Consider the following 16679-nt stretch of genomic DNA (forward strand, 5'->3'; position numbering starts at 1 on the left):
AAAAAAAAAACAATTTCCGAGAATGCTCTTAACATCCTTGCGACAGAAACATCGTAGTTGTACTACGATGCTTTCCCAACAAACCCCTTTTTTTTTTGTTTTTGTTTTTTGCCAAAACGGTCTTTATAACTAAGCGAAAAATCATCAATAGAAGGAAAAAAGGGGTCATAAGGTCATAAAAACAAGGTGCGTGGAGTCCCTACGCTCGGATGAAGTTATACTTCTTAGTGATATTCCCAGAAATGCATATCATTTTGTATGAAAGAAATCTAGAAAACTTAAATTTACATTTTATAAATTTATTATGCACATTTTATAAAGCAAAATATAAATGAAGGAATTTACATTTTATAAATTTATTCTGCACATTTTATTAAGCAAAATATAAATGAAGGAATTTTTACTCGGAAAGTAGTTCTGTTATTATGCGAGGCATATTGTTGCTTTTACATTAACAAAATACACAGCGAATTGTCAATCACAACCATACCAACATAAATATGACTTCAGCCAAACAAAGAAACACGTGTATGTGGTCACAAAAAGTTTTAAAATTTGAAAGAAGCAAAAACAGCAACAACATACGTACAGTGGCTCACATCCAAAGTCGGGCAAAAGTATGCAATAGGTTGAAGTGATATTTTTTTAAAGAAATGTAAACTGTTTTCAAAAAACAAGAAATGGTTTTAAAAGCTTATTTATTCAGCAATATTTCACAGCTAGTACTAGCTCTATTTTATTAACATAACGACGCTCAAAAACAAAAATGTAAAAATTCATTAAAAATATGGCCACATTGTAAGTCGGGCAACACATTTCCTTTTGGCTTGTGTTTGTACTAAGTGCGATGTTTAGTATCTTGTTGCGTATCCACTTCTTGAAGTCCATAAGGAATACTTTCAACCAGTTTACGACAAACATCTGGAGTTATTTTCGTCCATTCCTCTTGGAGCACAGCTTTAAGTAGATCTCTGTTGGTGCACCTCCTATTTTGAACCCTGCGACCTAGCTCATCCCACATATGCTCTATCACATTAAGGTCGGGGCTTTGCGCTGGAGTTTTTATGACCTTGAGTCAGTTATACAGCAACCAAGTCATCACCAACAACGAGGAATGCTTCGGGTCCTTGTCCTGATAAAACTTGAAATTATCAGTAATACCCAACATACGCGCACTTTCCTTCACATTTGCCTTCAATATATTCAAATAAATATTTTTATCCATTATTCCTTAAATAAAATGGAGTTTGCCCACACCAGAGACCGCCATGCATCCCCAGACCATTATGGAACCTCCTCCGTGCTTAACGGTCTTTTTCGTGTTTTTATTTTTATATTCTACGTTTCTACACACAAAACGCCTGCCGTCAGATCCGAACAAATTAAATTTGCTCTCACCTGTGAAAAGAACCTTAAAATAATATAATTTACTTTTTAGGAAATGTTCAAACATAATTGCATTTACAATTTACCAGACTCCAAAATGAGAAGTCTTTCGTTTTGTATTCGCGCGCAAGATCAAGCCGATCTTTTTTATTTTTGCACTAATCCAGGGCTTTTTTCGCGCCACTCGTCCATTTAAGTTGTTTTTCCGTAACACTCTTCTTTCAGTTTCCGCACAAACGCTAATCCCACAATTTTCTTTGACAGATGTAGCAAGTTTTGGGGCGGAGAAAAACGGATCCTTTTGAATTTCTTTTAAAATAGACTTTTCATCTCTCGAACTTAATTTTCTTTTAGCTGTTTCTCTTTGCTTATTTTGTATTCTTTCGCTGTCTTTATATCTGCTTATGATATCATGTACAGTCGACTTATTTTTATTTACTAAAACCCCAGTTTCTCGTTCAGTTTTACCTTTTGAATGGTGATAAATGACCAATTTTAGCTCTTCGATCGTTGACTGCTTTATTTTACGTGACATTTCAAAAACCAGGAGAACGAATGTTCTTCAAACCTTGATTTCAACTAAAATTTGCTCGATTTAAAAATCATATTTTTTCTGTTCCTAACGGTAAATATTTCATTCCGTTTCGCGCAGGTGTTCTGCCCGACTTTCAATGCGATCGCATTTATAGAACATTTTTTCTTTTTTTGTTTGCAGTACCGTGATACTAATGTGTATGGTTTTAATTGTTGCAAGCATTTATTGCATTATAAGTAAGTAATTGTAGTGGGAAAAAAGTTAAGAAATAAAATGAGTTTTAAATATTTTAAAAAAACCAACACAGATCTTCGTACACAAGCGTCGCTGCCCATAAACAATTTCTCGTCACGATGGCAAAACTGCTTGGAAGAAATGCTGCAACAGTGCCGGCAGCTCAACAAAAATGACAAAATAATGAAAAATTCTTATTTTACAATTTATTCTCACGGAAAAATAAATGGCAAAAATTAAAAACAAATCCCGAACGAAGTGAACCTGTGTACTCATCTTGACTTGCTGCTCGAACATCATTGTATAAACCTACCTAGGGTTATACAATGTCCTAGGTAGGTTTATACAATGTCGAACATCTTCGCCGACAGCAACTATGTTAACGCAACAAATCTATCGCAATATTTTCCGAACTCGTATAAGAAGTATAACTTCAAAAAGTCACACAAAATAGTAGAGAATTCGCAGAAATGAAACACAAACGAAAGAAAAAACGAAAGAAAAATAATGCGCAAGCATACAAACATACGTATGCGTGCTGTACATGTTATATATACACTGGTGGCCACATAATTAGGGACAAAATAAAGTTGAATAAAGCACGCGTTTCAGTTCAAGGTTTTGTGAAAAATTTAGACACTTTTACTAAAATTCGGCGGTTTGATGAATTTATTGTATTTTGAGTGTGCTGGTCCTTGGTCATATAATTAAGGACACACATTTTTTTTTATTGAACTTTTATTATTTTAACACAAAAACTTGCGGTAAGTTGTGTAAAACATTTGTATATCATCTAAATATTCAAATTCAAACAATAAAACTGTTAGATATGGGTCGAAAAAGAAGTTGTACTCCAGATTTGAGGAAAATTATTATTTACAAGTACGTGGAGGAAAAAATGTCCATTAGAACCGTAGCGAAGGAACTTTTGTGCTCAAAGTCAAAGGTTTACAATGCTTTGATTCATTACGGAAGTACAGGGAATAAAATAAGAAGAAAACGACCCCGAAAAACTACTTCAAAAAACGATCGCGTAATTTGCAGAGTTTGCAAGGCGAATCCTTTTTTAACTTCCAGGCAAATTCTTGGCACGTTAAAGGACAACTGACCAACGATGTTTCAACACGAACCATCAGACGTCGGCTTCTTTAAAATGGGCTACTGGATTGTGTCGCAAGAAAAAAACCGCACGTATCAAACAAAAACTTGAAGAGTCGTATTAAATTTGCAAAGGAGCATATCGGCAAAACCTTAGATTTTTGGAAACAAATACTGTGGAGCGATGAATTCAAGCTTAATTTATATGGTTCAGATGGGAAACAATTTGTTCGACGCCCGCCAAACAAGGAATTTCACCCTCGATACACTTTAAAAACGGTTAAGTCTGGTGGAGGCAGTATTATGGTGTACGGTGTACGGTGTAGGTCCTATTCGACGGATAACTCAAAGAATGGACCAATATTTATATAAAGATGTACAATGAAGACATTTGCATACCTGAACCATATATTTTTATGCAGGATAACGACCCCAAGCATACTGCTTGGAGTGTTAAAACTTGGCTTTCGTCCGAAAACATTACGGCTTTAGATTGGCCTGCCCAGAGTCCGGATTTAAATCCAATGGCTTGGGGAAAAAATCAAGCAAAAATGCTGACGAAATATTTCAAAAATGTCAAGGAAATATGGCAGAGCATATCAACTGAACGATGTCAGCGTTTGGTCGGTAGTCTGCCTAGAAGATCTAAAGCTGTGCTTGAATCAAAAGGCTATCCGACAAAATACTGATTGGAAAAAGTAATGTATAATCTAATTTAGTTTTTTTTAGTGTTATTTTTAATATATGTGCTCATGCGCCATTATTTTTTTATTGCATATTTAGAATCTCCATCATTGATTCTATGTCTGGTCAAAATTTCGTCAAATTCTACTTCCACAAAGTGGGTCAAAATGTCATTGGAAAAAATGGTGTATAATTTCATGTTCAAAAATTTCCTTCAATAAGTGTATAAGCTCATATGCGCTATTTTGCTTGAAATTGCCACAGCAAAGTTGTTAAAAGAATAATAGTGTATGCTTATTATATTCCATTTTAGCCTGTCGAAATAAATACAATTTATCAAAACTTTAACTCATAAAATAGCTTATAATAATATACACTATTGTTTGAGAAATAGTTTTATTCCGACCATTTCTATACTCCACATAAGCTGTTTTATTTTCAATACAAATTCGAAAGTTTTATCAGAAATTTACAAGAATAGTAGCCTATGAAATTTGAAATTTCAGCTTGCAAATTCATTTCGCTGGGAAAGTTTGTTCATCAAAAATATGGATTTTAAACATCTGAGTATCGTCTTTTATATAATGTCTCTGCAGGATCGGACGAGTATGTCCCCGATTCGGATGATGATGCACTGGCTTTGGCAGATGAATTAGATAATTCAGTGATAAAGACAGCAGATGTAGTTTTAGAAGAAATCGCAGACTGTGGTGATACTTATATCAATAACAAGAATGAAAATGGTAGAAATATACTTACGCGAAAGAGAAAGGTGAGTACAGCAAACAGCTTTTGAGAAAAATTGTTTGGGTCTAGCCACATCTAACTCTGAAATATTTCCGATCAATAGATTGAAAGTCATAAATGGGTGCAGAAGAAAAGGAAGTATCATCGCAATAAAGGGAACCCGTATGTCACTAAGAGTTGCAAAAGAGTTGAAGAGCGTGTTCCGAAACCCATTGACTGTAAGTGCCGCCATAATTGCACAGAAAACTTCTCAGAAGAAGAGCGCACAGAGATCAATGCAGAATATTGGAATTTAGTGGACTATTCGAGGCCGCGACTGTTCCTGGCCATTTGCGTGAAAATTGAGAAGTGCAAAAGGACATTGACACTTGGATCACGGCGGGCGAACACATTTAATTATACTCTCAAAGCCAAACAGCTATGCAAGAAGTTTTTTTTAAATACCTGCGTTAGCCAAGAAGATGTGCCAAAATGAATTTACTGATAAGAGGGGTCAACATGGCCACCAGAGAAAATTAGACGAAGAGACAGTTGCGCTTATCAAACAGCACATCGAGTCATTTCCAGCCGTCGAAAGCCATTACACTCGAGCAAAAAGTCAACGACTTTATCTTGCCTCCGACTTAAMWATATCAAAAATGTACGATTTATTCAAAGAACTCCACCCGGACGCTATCATTAAAGAAAACGTTTATCGCCGGATATTTTGCATGAATTATAATTATTCTTTCCACTGTCCGAAAAAGGACGCCTGCTTAACATGCGAGAGGTACAAAACGCTGAGGACAAAGGCTCATTTCAGAAATCCTATGATGAACACATCTTAAATAAGACAAAGGCAGGAACTAACAAGCAAACTGACAAGGAATCAGCTAAAAGTAACAATAATTTAAAAGTGTTTACTTTTTGCCCTCCAGTCAGTGTTAACGACTCTTTGTAGCAACGTAAGCACGATGTATTACAGTCGAAAGTTCGCCAGGTATAATAACACATTTTACGACATTGCCAGTGGAGAAGGTTRCTGTTTTCTATGGGATGAAAATCAGGGTCAACGAGGATCGGACGAAATTGGGACCACAATATGGAAAATGATGAACTCGTTAGACGAATCGGTAACCGATGTTATTCTCTACTCGGACTGCTGCGGGGGACAAAACAGAAACAGGTTCATTGCTACACTATTGACTTATATCAACAATACCTTGAAGCTTAATTCGATAACAATTAAGTACCTCCAAAGTGGACACACACAAATGGAGGCAGATTCGATGCACTCTGCAATAGAACGTGCGAAGAGAAGTATATGCGTTTATTCGCCGGAAGAATGGCCACCTATAATGAGACTGGCAAGACGGAAAAACCCATATGCTGTAGAGAGGCTTCAATACAGTGATATTATTGATCTCAAAGACATGTTTTCGAGTTTAGGCCATAGCCTTAAGAAAAATATAAAAAATGACTCGGTAAATTGGCTTAATGTTAAATTACTCCAAGTGAACAAAATTCAACGAAAACAGTTATTATACAAGGAGGAATGGGATGGAGACTTGAAAGTAATCGATATTGGAGGAACGCGGAAAACAAGAGAGGTGTGCAACTTTTCGTTTACTTGCAAATACAATAAAGAGCTGCCAATTTGTAATCGAAAGCTGCATGATCTTCAAAATTTGTGCAAAAAGAGTGTACTTCCTCGTGGCTCGCAGTCATTTTTTTTTTAACTTACGAGGTGGAAACAAGCGAAATTGTTTAGGTGAGCCAGATGTAGAGGAATTTGTAGTTATTTTTGATTTACGCAATGTATACCTTCATTTGTCATAATTTTTTGTTTATAATAACCCAAATTGGAAAGTAATGAATAAATGCCACTGAATTAACAAAACTATGAATTAATTACTGTTGTATAATGTTACAAATTGATATTTTTGAGATCAAATATTTTAATAAAAATACCGTAAAATTATTGAATAAAACAGCGTATACCTTACAAAATAAAATAGTGTATCAGATACATCATACGAATTCCTTAAAAAATAAAATGGCCTATATGGACGACTTGCGCTTTGAATAACATAATTATGGTCTTAAAGGATGCGTAGAATAAAAAAAACTTGGTAAATTTAAAGACAAGTAACGGTATAATGTGCTCATCGAAAAATCCACTATGAAGAATTTTTATTTACCGAGATATTGAGGTTTTAATAGACATCTGATTTGACAAAAACTTTAAACTCGATTTTCTCACAACCCAAAAAAAATTATACGCTTTTGCTATATTGAGGGGACGATGTATTTGTAAAAACATTGGAATTTATTCATTAAATCGCCACTCAGAAGTCGTTTTATCCATTGTAACCGAGCGATCATCAAAGAAACATCATTTCTAATATGTCACAAGACAAAATTAGAAATGAAGTTTATAAACCCCACGCTATCAGACAAAACGATATCTTCGTCAATGGTGAGTGAAACCATTTTCGGTTTGCAAAGAAAGTAAATGAAGACTGACTACTGAAATGATTCTGTCAATTATCGTCTTAACTTTTCAGCGATTAACGCATAGTATTTCAAACAAAAGTCACACAAAATAGTTGAGAATTCGCAGAAATGAAAGAAAAAACAAATAATGCACAAGCATATAAACATACATATGCGTACACATGTGAATATGTCACCAACCAAAAATTTAAACATTGTTCTACAAAAACAACAATAGCATAAGCATGCCAACATTGTGTTGTTGGTAGAAAATCCGAGCTATGCCGAAAAAAACTACAATATCAAACGATCGCCGATTGTCACCGCTTCGCTTACTGCTCGAACATCTTCGCCGACAAGGTTGCGCAACTATGTTAACGCAACAAATCTACCGCAACCTTTTCCGAACTCGTATAAGAAGTATAACTTCAAAAAAACTGACACATACGAACGCCAAACCCTTTGAGGGTTTTACTATACTGACCTAGTACCATCACCCTGACTTGGAATTTCTCACCCCCCAGACAATAATCACAAAAATGTTCCACAGTGTAATTAAAATTCAGAGATAGAACTTCTCTGATAAAGGTATGTCTGTATGGTAAAAATGGGTTGAATTGGACCAATACTTCCTTTGGCCCTCATATAGCTTTATACTTATACTGCATACATACATATATCAGCCAATATGTGAGTAGCGTACTTTACTCATATCAGTGTCTCTTTGTGTCTAAAATAGAAAAATTTGAGCGAAAACTTGACTTACCCGCCATATAACTAATATCAGGGTTCTGAGAGTTATACTATATAGTATATGTATAGTATTTATAGTATATATAGTAATTTTTGTGAGTTGTAAGAGTATAAACTTTTCGGTTGCACCCGAACTTAGCCCTTCCATACTTCTTTTAATTTAGGCTTAGTAATAAACAAAGCAATACTGGCCGCGTAAGTAATTTTCGTAAATACCTGCTAAACTGCCAGCAGCAGCCATATTACGCTTGAGAGTGCCACTTGGTGTCGGTGTTTCACTATCTGTTGGAGGAGGCATAGGGGGTGGAATCGGAACATTCGGCATACTGTAGGAGCGTGGCATAGATTTTGCTATATTATTAGAAGTCATCGATTCGCGTTCTGCTCCATCAATAAAAGGAGTGAGTGTATTTCGATATACGTTGTTCGCATTGCTTTGGTTCACATTGATTGCCTCTGTAAAAGAATAAAGAAAAATTCTTGTAATTTTATTCTTATATAAACATATGTTTTTGACATGGTGTTAATATAAACACATACAAGTATTATATTTTTTAAAACAATAAAAGCATGAGTACCTGCTTCGTGCAAAGATGAGGCAATAGAGTCTGCATCCTTCATTGAGTAATTGGAATGCCCCTCAAAGTTATGTGGTTTAAGGACTGTATGCGGAACATAACCGACGTTGCCCACTGAATTTCTGACTTTCCACCAGTTACGTGTATCATCTATAACCTAACAGTAATTTTATTTGAAACTTAGTAATAGGTATTTTTATAAACAGGAAATATACATTTACCTCAAGATATTCTCCAATTGAAGCATTCAACTCTTTATCGTTATTTGCTTTGCTATTGTACACCACTTCTGCAATTTTCACGTTTCTTGATTGCAAACGTGATAGCCAAACGGCATTACTTGCTAAAATCCGTGGAGTTTCCGGAGAATTAGGTTTTGGCGGGGTTATATATGTAACTTCTTCGTCAACTATCCAATCCGGTGACCAATCATCGTAGAATATCGGATGGTACGATCCTTTATGATCTTTATGATATTCCTTTGCTGTAATCCAGTTCTTTCCTAAATATCTCCAGAAATCAGTGTCCGATGCATTTAAACAACTAGATAAAAATTGTATGGTATCACGTCGTAGCAGAGGGTTTACAACATTCTCTGGTATATTAGCACTGACATGTACATCATTACAAACATTCACAATGGTACGCAATGAAATGAATAAATCAGAAATCGGTTCTGTTCCGTTAGAGAAATTATGATTTAGCTTAACAACATAATTTATGGCCATTTTGACTTTTGCAAAAATATCATAAAACTCGCTTTCAATCGGTGGGCGGGACCGTAATATTAGCAGTCCCTCTCCATGTGGGTTGTGATCATTACGACGTAATTCTAATTCGCGCAGTGCCTCTGCAGCATATTGCAGACGTGCTACAAATCTTTCGATGTCTTCGAAACAATGATTTAAGACCTGAATGTCACGCACGCTTTGCTCAGCATCATGTGCATTCCTTTGTGTAGCCTTTTTTGCAGCAGCTGTAGCAATACCATATTGATCGCGAGCATTATGGGAGGGTTTCTCGGCTTTAAATACTTTGATAGGTGTCAAATTTCGATCAATCAGCACCGTTTTGCCAGTGCTCAATTGCTTCAAGTCTTCAACCAAATGTTTTGACGACACATTCGTTACCTGTGTTCATTAATACACTCATTTCGAATAATGTTATTAAGCTAAAATTTTAAAACCAAGGTAAAATATTACCTGAAAAAAGTGCATTTCTGTCGTTCCCAAAGAGACGCCTGGTACTGTAAATACGAGAATATTATTGTAAATCTCTAATGGGTCCTCACTGATGAACGCCATTGGTTCTTTTATCAGAGAACCTGGGAAATTTTCAATTTCCTTCATTTCAGAGTCCAACATTACCAGCCATTGTCCACTAAAGGACATATACATTTTCTGAGACCAAATGGCTCCTGACTCATCCAACTTCATTAGAATCTTTAGCTTTTCTTTTGGATTATGTATCTCGGATTCATACTTTATTTTGAAAGTGGCTAAATGTTCCAAAGCGTAAGTGGGTTTGTCGTCGACATTACCTATTTCAACATTGGACAGATCCTGTTGATGTTCATTATTACTGGACTTGCCACCGTAATTATTTTGAACCATCATAGCCTTAAATATAGTTATGTAAAAATATTTTTGTAATTAATATGTAAGTATGATATTTTCTTAATAAATGACGATATTCAAAATACATACATTGAACATAATTTAAAGAAAAAAATGGTTAAGATCAAGTGTAATTAAACATTTTGACCTATACCAATTTACTATTTTTAACTATGTATATGTATTTGTATATTAGTTGTAGCACTTTATTCGTTTTCGCTTAATGGTATTTTTTGGGCGTAGCAGTATGCAATACCAACTTCCCATGGGCGCCCAGGAACATGTGCACTAATTTATCTAAATGTTTATTATTTCTCGAGAGTATAAAACCTCTGACATTCATTCGACAAAACGGGATATGGATTTTACTTCGTCTCCGATGTTTTTCTAACAAAAAAACTTTATTAACTGAAATAGGGTATAAACTCTACCAAATGCGTTAAATTTAATATAATGAAAAAGTTAACAAAAACTTGGAAATCCATTTATTGCGGATATGGGGTTGCGCATATCATAATGCGCTAATCCACTTTATGATAAAGCAAAACACGTCCACTATATGCACTAAGTGCACGAGTTTTACTTCTAAAAACGCCAAATGTCACTGTTTACTTTAATGAAAACATACATACAAACATAAACAGTTTATAACAAAAGGGTATGAACCACCGCGAAAATCTTTGGTATTAAACAGAAACTTAACTCACAGTAAACATCTTTAGTTAAAACAAGATATAACAATTAAATATTTAAAGTTGAAGAAATTTTCAGGACATGATCAGTACAGCAAGGTATGTATGTCAGGAACTATAATATATACAAAGAATCATATTTTGAAATTAGAAATACGGAATTCAATTCAATAATGAAATAAAAGTTGAATATCATATTTTTTCGAAAATCCAATTTATAAAGAATACACGCACTTATTCAATAAATTTTAATATCTGTTTTAAAATTTTACAGCATTGCCAGTGGTTGAAAAATAAATTTATATAATTCGTGTATTCACATTGGAGGAATTCCTTCCAATAGTATATATTTTTGTTTAAAATAATTTAAAAATTTAAGTAATTTTTTTTTCGCTCTAAAAATTTCTGTCATCTTCATCTTCATATTCTCTGACCTTTTAACTTTTGACTCATACCTATGAAACTTCTAAGCTACCCAGATAGAACCTATACTCAACGGAACTTAAATTCTAAAAAATAAGTAATTTAATTTAATTGTATATAGAAATATACGTAATTGTGTAATATTCAACTAAAGTAAAAACTCTCAAAATTTGTCTAAACCAAGATGCCATTTGCGACATATTTTACTAAAGTAAATGTTTTGTGAATTTCGATATATTTACTTTAATCCTGACAGGATCGGGTCTAACTTATATATGAGATTTTTATTGTAAATTTCTTTTAATATTTGATTTTTTGCGAACCTTTAAATTAAGAAATTATGTAGATTATTTAACTGAACCGAATTTACATATTAACATTTAATATATAGTATAAGATATACATACCTGCATAGAAGTATAAAGTAATTTTAATCAACTATTCAGACTAGTTACTTTTTGGCATATAATTTATCGTTCTGAGGTAGGTAAGTTATTAAGCATTTGATTTACGCATATATTAAGTTAATTGTTTTATGTAGTACGTGTACTACTGTGATCAAATTTAAAGGTAAATTTTTATTTATACTTCGTGTGTTTTTCGAATCGGTAAATTTTTCTGTAAGTAGGTAACAAATCCTCGTGACCAATCCGAGGACACCGTTTTGACTCAATCGAGGATATAAAAGCTGAATCGAAGAATACTCAACAAATTCATTGGCATAAGTGTATTGCAGCGGGAGGGAATTACTTTGAAGGAGACGAAATAGACAAAATTAACCTTTCAATTTGATCACCATAGTATATAAGAAAAAGAATATAATAGCAGATAATTAAATATCTGTTAAGTGTGGTACTTTTCTGATTAGAAACTCATGAATCTTAATGTAAGAATATATTTGCACTATTTACTGGGTCATTGTTGTCCTATCTATAGAGGCCCAATAAAATTGCTTTATAATGAAGTAATGGTTTCAATTTACTCTTTCATAAATATTATATGTCACCATTTAAATTTATTTCTTAAATTAATTATTTTTCACTTAGATGTTAACAGTATAACCACTTTCTTCACATATTAACGTAACGGTCATTTACCTAATATTTAGTGTCAATTCACTTTTCAGATATGAAAAATTTCTACGAATGCAGGTAATCTATCTATTATATTTGCTATAACTTTATGGAATCGAGAGCACAACTGTTTGTGGAATCTAGTTTGGAAAATCGACAACTTTAGAAACATTGAAAATTGTGACTAAGAGAATTCTTATCATTGTCAGTTCGATTCGACTATCATTTTTCATTATCGTTCCAATCACCTGTGTGCGAATATACAACACACATACTTCCGTATGTACGTACTTACACATGTATGTAATATAATTATGACCCCAGATTGCTATTTCGTTGGGTATTTTTATTATTTTTGTTGATTTTCACTTATACGTGCTAAACGATGATTAAAATTGAGATGTTACATCACCCGATTTTCCGTTTTTTGAACGAAAAATGCAACTCTTTATTGGCTTTATACTGAACATTAGCGTTTTTACTCTATTCGGAGGTCTGCACATTGTATAATCATATGTAGAAGAACGCGGATAAAACAAATTTTTGAATTGCAGACTCATGCAAAGAACATATATATTTCTTATAAAGCATCTGAAAAAGAATATTGACCATCTGAGTTCTGAATTTGTCTAAAATCATTTACTGGCTAATAAGATCCCGTTATAGAGAAGAAATGTTATTCAGATAAGTGTTAAGTAAAATTTTACTTTTAATAACTGAAATTAAACGAATTTGTTAATTTTACCGAAATTCTAATCCAATTTAAATCAATGGCTTTCCCATTTTCAAACTGCAGCCGCGAACAACCTCAACCAACTATTTGCCAGATACACATATATACATATGTATGTATGTCCATATATGTTAGTAGCCGATAAAATTCCAATACACTCACCGTTGCCTATCTTATCAATTAACCTGAAGAGTAAAATAATATTCGTTGGTTTTTTCTAGATAAGAAAATATTTTTTAAAAACCTCATTTGGATCTACTAACCAAGCATTCAATTATGATTCTCATGAATTATACTCACATTAAGGGTTGCGCCATACTTGTACATATTATACATATGTATATAAATTAATTATGTGCATTACCAACAACAACATCCGTATCGCGATATATTGATTTATCATATCATCATGAAATCATAGTCATGTAATTGTGATGGCTCTGACGGGTGCTAAATGAAAAAACCAGGTTCACTGCAAAATATTTAAATACGAGGAGTATAATAATGAAAAGGTGGTATGACCATTATGAAGAAACTGGAATCGGAGATGAAAAGCCGAGACAATTGAGGCATCACTTGCAATTTAAAGTGCAACTATTCTTCTTTTTGAGAAGAAACAACTGCTCAGTCTAAGAGTAGCTTTTTTAAGGTACTATATTAGAGACTTCCCTTTTCATTGCGGGTGTTTTTTTACGTGGCGGGTCCCAAACTCAGCGCTCAACAATATGCAGGAGATATTTCGCCTTGTCACTTTAGCTCGCCTTCAAACGGATGTTCTTGGGCTACCCAGAAGATACTTGGTCAAGGACCGGAAGTCGTGAGCTGCTTGAGTCATATGTAAAAGAATAATTTTTGGCCTCTCCCAAGTGAATAGCGATCAGAGAACTCTCCTCACTTGCGTGAACTTCTACACTTGAATCCATCCTCCAAAGACTCCTGGAAATGCAACGCAGGATAACTCTTGCCAACAGGTGCTACTTCGGACTGAGTAGGCAATTGAGAAGCAAAGTCCTCTCTCGTCGAACAAAAACCTAACAAAAGCCAGTTCGTCGAGAGAGGACATACGTCACTCATAATTCCCGTCCTGCTATATGGTGCAGAGGTTTATACGATGACAACAACTGATGAGTCGACGTTGCGAGTTTTCGAGATAAAAGTTATGCGAAAGATTTATGGTCCTTTGCGCGTTGGCCAAGACGAATATTGCATTCGATTGAACGATGAGCTGTATGAGATATATGACGACATTGACATAGTTCAGCAAATTAAAAGACAGCGGCTACGGTCATGTAGCAGAGGAAGGGGCGGACCTCCACTCCGTTGAAAATACCAGGTGGATGAGGACCTGGCTACGCTTAGAATATCCAATTGGCGCCACGTATCGAAAAGAAGAAACGACTGGCGCGCTGTTGTTAACTCGGCTATAATCGCGTAAGCGGTATCTACGCCAATTAAGAAGAAGAAGATATTAGAGACTTTCACCTCTATATATAATATAGAACAGAGCTTAGAGATCTAACATCAAACGCAGTAGTACTGTGTTCAAAAATCGCAGGTAAATATCAAACGTGATTGTAGCAATGTAATGTTAACAGATGAGACAAAACTTTCAAAGGATTGTTAAGCACCATCAAAGGCTTCTCCTGGAGTTTACTGAAGTCAGCTGAAATGCTATGATTGGATACTGCATGAAGGCAATGATCTGAACCATAGGAGCAGACTCTACATTCATGAGTAGCAAGAAAAACATATTGTTGTTATGAAACCCAAATATGAAAAAAAAAAACATTTAATGTCAATATAAGATAGCATTCGGCTACTCCAGGATACCTGTAGGTGGCTTTCTGTGGAGTATGTGAAAAATTTAGTTGCAAGTAGCCGTAAACTTTGCCAGGCTATCTACAGATTGGAATGATATCTACTAGATATCAAAATAGTGGGGAACGTATGATTGTAACAGAAGAGTTTAAAGCTTTAATGCCCGGTTTCACAGTCCATACTTAAGTTGTGCCTAAATAAAATCTTAGCTAAGCATTGTTGCAAACTGAGTAGTTGTTTGCGTTTCACAGTCAATGCTTAATATCTTTAAAATTTTATAATGATATATGGCAACGTTGTGGGCAACATATGYTTTACAAATGTCATCCACAAACATATGATTGAAATATTTAAATTATTATAGACAACGTATAAATTTTGGAAGGAAAGTTATGACATAAATGGATGAAACCCAGAAAAGGACCCCGAATTTCACCGCAAGCGAGTTGGAGCAGCTATTGGAACTGGTGGAGAAATATAAAGCTGTCATCGAGTTCAAGCGGACGGACACTTGCACGAACGCTAAAAAAGATGCCGCATGGAAGCGTATCGAATATGACTTCACTTCACAGTGTCCATCTGGCTGCCATCGCAGTGCAAAAATATTGAAGAAAAAGTATCTCAATCTGAAAAGAGAGGTAAAAAAGCGAGTTGCAGAGGATAAAAGATATCTCTATTTAACTGGAGGAGGAAAACCATCAAAGAAATTGTTAACTGAGTTTGATGAAAAACTTTTGACAGTGTTGCATGAGAAGCAAGTTAGTGGCATGCAGAGTGTGTATGACAATGATGTAATTGCCGTAAGTATTGATGATGAGTTTTTTGATTTTATTTTCATGATATTTCAAATGTATGATTTTATCAATTCTCTAAAATAGAGTCCGTGGTATTGGAGGAAGATACATTAGAAAGCATAGTGGATTTCGAAAACACGACTGAAGTGAAAAATTATAAAGGAATAAATGGTAAAGAATTTTAAAGTAAAAGAAATACCAGAATCATTACAAAGAAATCTATCTTTTAGAATCCGACAACGTTACATTAAACGTTGAATCAAACCAGCTTTGGAACAAATACTCGTATGATCCTAGCAAGCTGAAAATACCAAAAAACTCAAAACTAGAATTTGGAGAAAAACCACTACAATAAACTGAAGTAGTTATCTATTAAACATTTTCTGGTAACATTATTTATTGTATGACTAATGCTTTGGATTTTTTCTAAATGCATGCGCAAGCCCAGTGATAATACCGGAAACCTACGCTTCCAGACCCCATATGAGCGCTCGATACAATTCCGAGTTCTTATATGAGACTCGTTAAAAAGATTTTCGGCACTCGTATTGACATGCATTAGTGGCGTCATCACGAAGTGGTTATTTTGATAAACTGCAACTACTATTCCAGAACCAAATTCTACAGATTCTAATCGACAATGAATCCGAGGGTTACGGAAAATAGTAGCATCATGAGTGGATCCATGCCACCGTGCAACGATGTCTATGATGCGGTGATTACTATCACCTAACGTCTGGACGTTGATGGAAAATATCCTTTCCAGGAGCTCTGCATCCTGTATATAAAGTATATAAAAAAAGGTTGAGAGAAGTATTTTTTGGATTTTCTTTACTGGAGAAATTATTTTTACATGAGTGCAATCAATTGCTGCGATCAATCGAGGAAATTTAACTAATTAAAAAAAGTTTCTCTGGGACTTTTCAGGTCTCTTTCCGTTTTTGGCATATAAATGTGATGGTCTTTTAATTGGGCTATGTGGTGCGAAACTACTGTTATAACTCTTGATACCGTACTTTTAGATACTCCAAATAAATCTC

General features: G+C 34.5%; 2 protein-coding genes and 1 long non-coding RNA gene across 6 annotated transcripts in view; 2 read left to right on the forward strand and 1 right to left on the reverse strand.

The window, feature by feature from the left end:
- The window catches only part of LOC108972284 (epidermal growth factor receptor kinase substrate 8), a 25634-nt gene extending 12538 nt beyond the window's left edge, over nt 1–13096 (reverse strand). The window contains exons 1-5 of one of the 2 annotated variants that reach the window (XM_018938835.1): nt 13040–13096; nt 9693–10109; nt 8712–9620; nt 8491–8647; nt 8129–8368 (exon numbers count right to left, since the gene is read on the reverse strand). In XM_018938835.1, coding sequence (XP_018794380.1) covers nt 8129–8368; nt 8491–8647; nt 8712–9620; nt 9693–10106 — 1720 coding nt within the window. In that variant the 5' untranslated portion in view covers nt 10107–10109; nt 13040–13096. Of the gene's footprint in view, nt 1–8128; nt 8369–8490; nt 8648–8711; nt 9621–9692; nt 10110–12318; nt 12480–13039 lie in introns of those variants that run through there. The other variant, XM_018938834.1, reaches the window with a different exon arrangement.
- Nucleotides 4545–6260, forward strand: LOC108972287. The gene is made up of 2 exons (XR_001993624.1): nt 4545–4709; nt 4788–6260. It is a non-coding gene; the product is annotated as an uncharacterized LOC108972287 (long non-coding RNA).
- On the forward strand, nt 10823–15976 carry LOC108972285. Of its 3 annotated transcripts, XM_018938838.1 has the most exons (4): nt 10823–10897; nt 15210–15645; nt 15724–15810; nt 15870–15976. In XM_018938838.1, the coding sequence occupies exons 2-3, from the start codon at nt 15247–15249 to the stop codon at nt 15751–15753; spliced, it is 429 nt and encodes a 142-aa protein (XP_018794383.1). In that variant the 5' UTR covers nt 10823–10897; nt 15210–15246; the 3' UTR covers nt 15754–15810; nt 15870–15976. The 3 variants fall into 3 exon arrangements, with proteins under 3 accessions (XP_018794383.1, XP_018794381.1, XP_018794382.1); XM_018938836.1 differs by lacking the exon at nt 15870–15976 and having other exon boundaries at nt 15210–15780; XM_018938837.1 differs by lacking the exons at nt 10823–10897; nt 15870–15976 and adding an exon at nt 14516–14582 and having other exon boundaries at nt 15210–15780.
- Nucleotides 15977–16679: the final 703 nt, after the last annotated feature.

Source organism: Bactrocera latifrons, unplaced genomic scaffold (genome assembly GCF_001853355.1).
Source record: "Bactrocera latifrons isolate USDA-ARS-PBARC rearing strain unplaced genomic scaffold, ASM185335v1 scaffold_39, whole genome shotgun sequence".
Taxonomy (NCBI): domain Eukaryota; kingdom Metazoa; phylum Arthropoda; class Insecta; order Diptera; family Tephritidae; genus Bactrocera; species Bactrocera latifrons.